Raw genomic sequence first — 3,422 nt, forward strand, 5'->3', positions numbered from 1 at the left:
GCCCCTGCCAGCCTGTGCCTTGCACTCCCACTGCCTGCTCTGGACCCTGCCAACACTTCCCCACCTGTTGCTGAGCTCCAGCTCCCCACTCATTCCCACTTGCCCCCCATGTTGCAGCCATTTTCCTGCCACTGCCACCACTCCCTTCCACCCCCCACCAGTCACTCCAGCACCATGTGGTTCCCATCTGCAGTGTTGTGCCACCGGATGCAGCAGCAGCTGACCCAGCCCCCTGCAATTCATGGCTGGCCCTATGTGGTGCTGGCTGGTCCAGTCCAGCTCTGAGTTCTGCTGTGTCCCGTGGTCTTGGTCATGTAGCTGGGACATGGTGCCAGAGAGGCAAGCAGGGTAGGGACAGAGAAGTGGCAGATGGAGAAGGAACTGGCTGTGAGTGGAGCACAGGGTTGCATGGGTTGCACAGGGTTCTGCCCCAGTGGCAGAAGCACAGAGCAGTGTCTTGAAGGAGCACTGGTGGGGGGGCTCTGCCTCCCACAGGGGGCTGTGGGCAAAACCTCCCCCTCCACACATGCCACAACCTTCCCCAGCCACCCTCCCCACACATACACAGGCCCCCACAAACCCCATATCCACACACACACATGCCCTCAGCCCACTTACATGCCCCCACACCTATCCATTTGCCCCCACAAACACCCACACCCTCCCCCACACCCCACAAACGTCTACCCACCCTCCCCCAATATACAAGGGTAAGTCTTCATTTTAAGCTGTTGTGCAATCCCCTCTATGTACACTACACAAACGCATGTAAATCAGGACACAAATATTTTTTTAAATCAAATGAATGAATGTAATAAATGTTTGATTTTTAGAATATGATTTGGTATTTTTCTGGTTTGGAGATGACAAACACTTGCTGAAAGAAGTACTTCTGGTGGGCCAAGGGGAGGGTGGAAAAGGTCAGGGCCTGGGACTTCTGATCTCAAGATTGTGACCAGGGGACAGGGCACCTGTCAAGGGGCTGGGCTACCCATGCAGCCCTTGATGGTTTGCCAAAACTTGGTAAGCAGCCCTCTGCCTGAAATAATTGCCTGCCCCTGGTTTAAAGTGAAGGGAGCTTGAGAGAGTCCAAAGAAGGGCCATGTGCATGATTAGAGGCCTAGAGACCAGGTCATATGGGCAGAGGCTGAAAGACTTGGGACTGTTCAGTCTGGAGAAAAGAAGACTCAGAGGGGACTTGGTGGCAGCCTATAAGTATATCGGGGTGTACATCAGGGCCTGAGGGAGCATCTATTCACCAAGACCCCCCAGGGGAGGACAAGAAATAATGGGCACAAACTTATTGAAGATTGCTTCAGACTAGACATAAGGAAAAACATATTTACAAGTCGAATGCCAAGGGTTTGGAACAGGATTCCCCCAGAGGTGGTACAGTCACCCACCCTGGTGATCTTCAAAAACTGTCTTGATGCCCATCTTGCTGGGGTCATCTGACCCCAGCAGTCTTTCCTGCCCATGTGCAGGGGGGCTGGACCCGATTATCTGTAAGGTCCCTTCCAGCCCCTAACAACTATGAGAGGCTGACTGAACCGCAAAAGGCTATAGAACTTGTGTCCTCAACATCATCTAAAATCATCAAATCATCAAATCATCTAAAATCGGCACCAAAAACACATCAACTTATGATTGAAAACCTGTATAAGAATGTGCCTGGTGCTTTACAGAGGCAACAAGGACTTATCCCTTCCCAGAGGAGTTCACAATTTAGGATGGATATGACAGGTGTGACTGCAAGGAGAAATGATGGATGGAGAAAGCCACAGAATAAAGTTATGAGGAGGCTTATTATTCATAGTCACCACCATCTGAGCTTTAAAAAAAGGAAAAGAAAGTTAACTTAGCCCATGACCTAATACATGGACTAGCAAGCTCCTTCTAATGAGGGGAATGGGAGAAATGAGAGTGGAAAGGGCTAGGCCTGCTTACAGGTCAGCGAGGGACCTACATTTAAGACGGACCCAAATGTGTTCATACGTATTGAGTTAGTCTCCACTGAACTGTAAAAGATGAAAGTTACACACTCACTGCCAAGGTGACTCTCTAGGGCAATGTTGGAAGAGGCCTTCACAAATAAACAGAAATGAAACGCTACAGGAAAAATATTAAGAAAAACATTTTAAACACAACTGAACTTTTCTTTGCAAACAAAATGAGTAGAAGTTTCAATCCCCCCCCTATTCTCATTCTCCTGGTACAAGAACCCCAAATACAACCTGACAACTCATCCATCCATTTCACAACAGAAAAAAAGAAAGCACAGTTCATATCAGATGTGCTGCGTCAAGCCTGCAAAGGCTCATAAATCAGCTGTCTCATTGCCCTGGTCATTTCAAACCAATGTCTGACCCTCTTGTTACCTTGTGATTTATAACTGGACGTTACTTTTTTTTAATGCCAGATTTATAAACTTGACTGTGCTGGGTTTGATATAATATCCACTTTGTACACCTTGCAACACAACAGTAAATTTATTGTCTATGAACTGTTACCTTGAAAAATTACATCAATGCAAAGAGGTTTCCATTCAGGATCACAGGCAATAAATTCATTGGATGTTTTTTTTTTGGTTTGGGGGAATGATGATATTTATGAGGTCATGAGCAGCTATATAATGGGTGAAACTGCACCAGTCAGACAAGAGTTCTGTACTATAGGGGTCGACAAAGACTAACTACTTAACACAGCAACAATGCACAGGCTGGTATTCTGCTGGCTCATTATCATCAGCCTGTCCTGTCCTCTCTCATCTCTTCCCATCAGAGACTTCAGTGAGATGTCCTATCAGCTCTCAGGTAAGTTCTTTTTGTTTTTTTTGTGGTCAGTATTCTAGTAAGGGACAGAGGACCAGACAGATTTTTTTTTCTCACTCAGAAGGGGCTCTTTGTATCTGTGCTCCTCAGCTGTGAAAAGCAGTACAGATTTCTTCATGATGCTATAGGCACAACGGGAACCAATACTGGGTATGTGTCCTCATGGAATTGAGACACTGGGTGCATGAACCACCCTTTGCTACAGCCTTCAGGCCCGGAGCACAAGCTGTCTGTACTTTGCCATGCTGATCGTGAGCTGGCACATACAGCTTCTGTCTCAAAAACACTGAGGAGATTTGGGATTCTCTATTGAAAGTTTCCTGCCAGAATGAGCAGCTCTCTGGCTGCACTTTAAAGATTGCTGCTTGTTACAGTTACTTTTAAAGTTAAATTATTAGGAATCTAGTTGCCACAGACATCACTCCCAGAAACAACAATCAGGAGAGTACAAATCTGGCTTAAGACAGTAGTGAAAATGGGTTTGGTAATCTCACATTTATTGCCTCCTGGGTATTTGCAAGCACTGTGGACCCTTTTTAGCTTAGTTAGGGAAAGCACTGCTGCTTGGAAATCCAAGACTTAGGAGAGCAG

General features: G+C 46.7%; 1 protein-coding gene across 2 annotated transcripts in view; it reads left to right on the forward strand.

Moving 5' to 3' along the window:
• UTS2 (urotensin 2) overlaps positions 1-3,422 on the forward strand; it is an 11,837-nt gene that overhangs the window by 3,205 nt on the left and 5,210 nt on the right. For both annotated transcript variants that reach the window (XM_006031371.2, XM_006031372.2), the window contains exon 2: positions 2,676-2,813. In XM_006031371.2, the coding sequence (XP_006031433.1) occupies positions 2,711-2,813 (103 nt within the window). In that variant the 5' untranslated portion in view covers positions 2,676-2,710. The remainder of the gene's footprint in view (positions 1-2,675; positions 2,814-3,422) is intronic.

This window comes from Alligator sinensis, unplaced genomic scaffold (genome assembly GCF_000455745.1).
Source record: "Alligator sinensis unplaced genomic scaffold, ASM45574v1 scaffold433_1, whole genome shotgun sequence".
NCBI lineage: Eukaryota > Metazoa > Chordata > Crocodylia > Alligatoridae > Alligator > Alligator sinensis.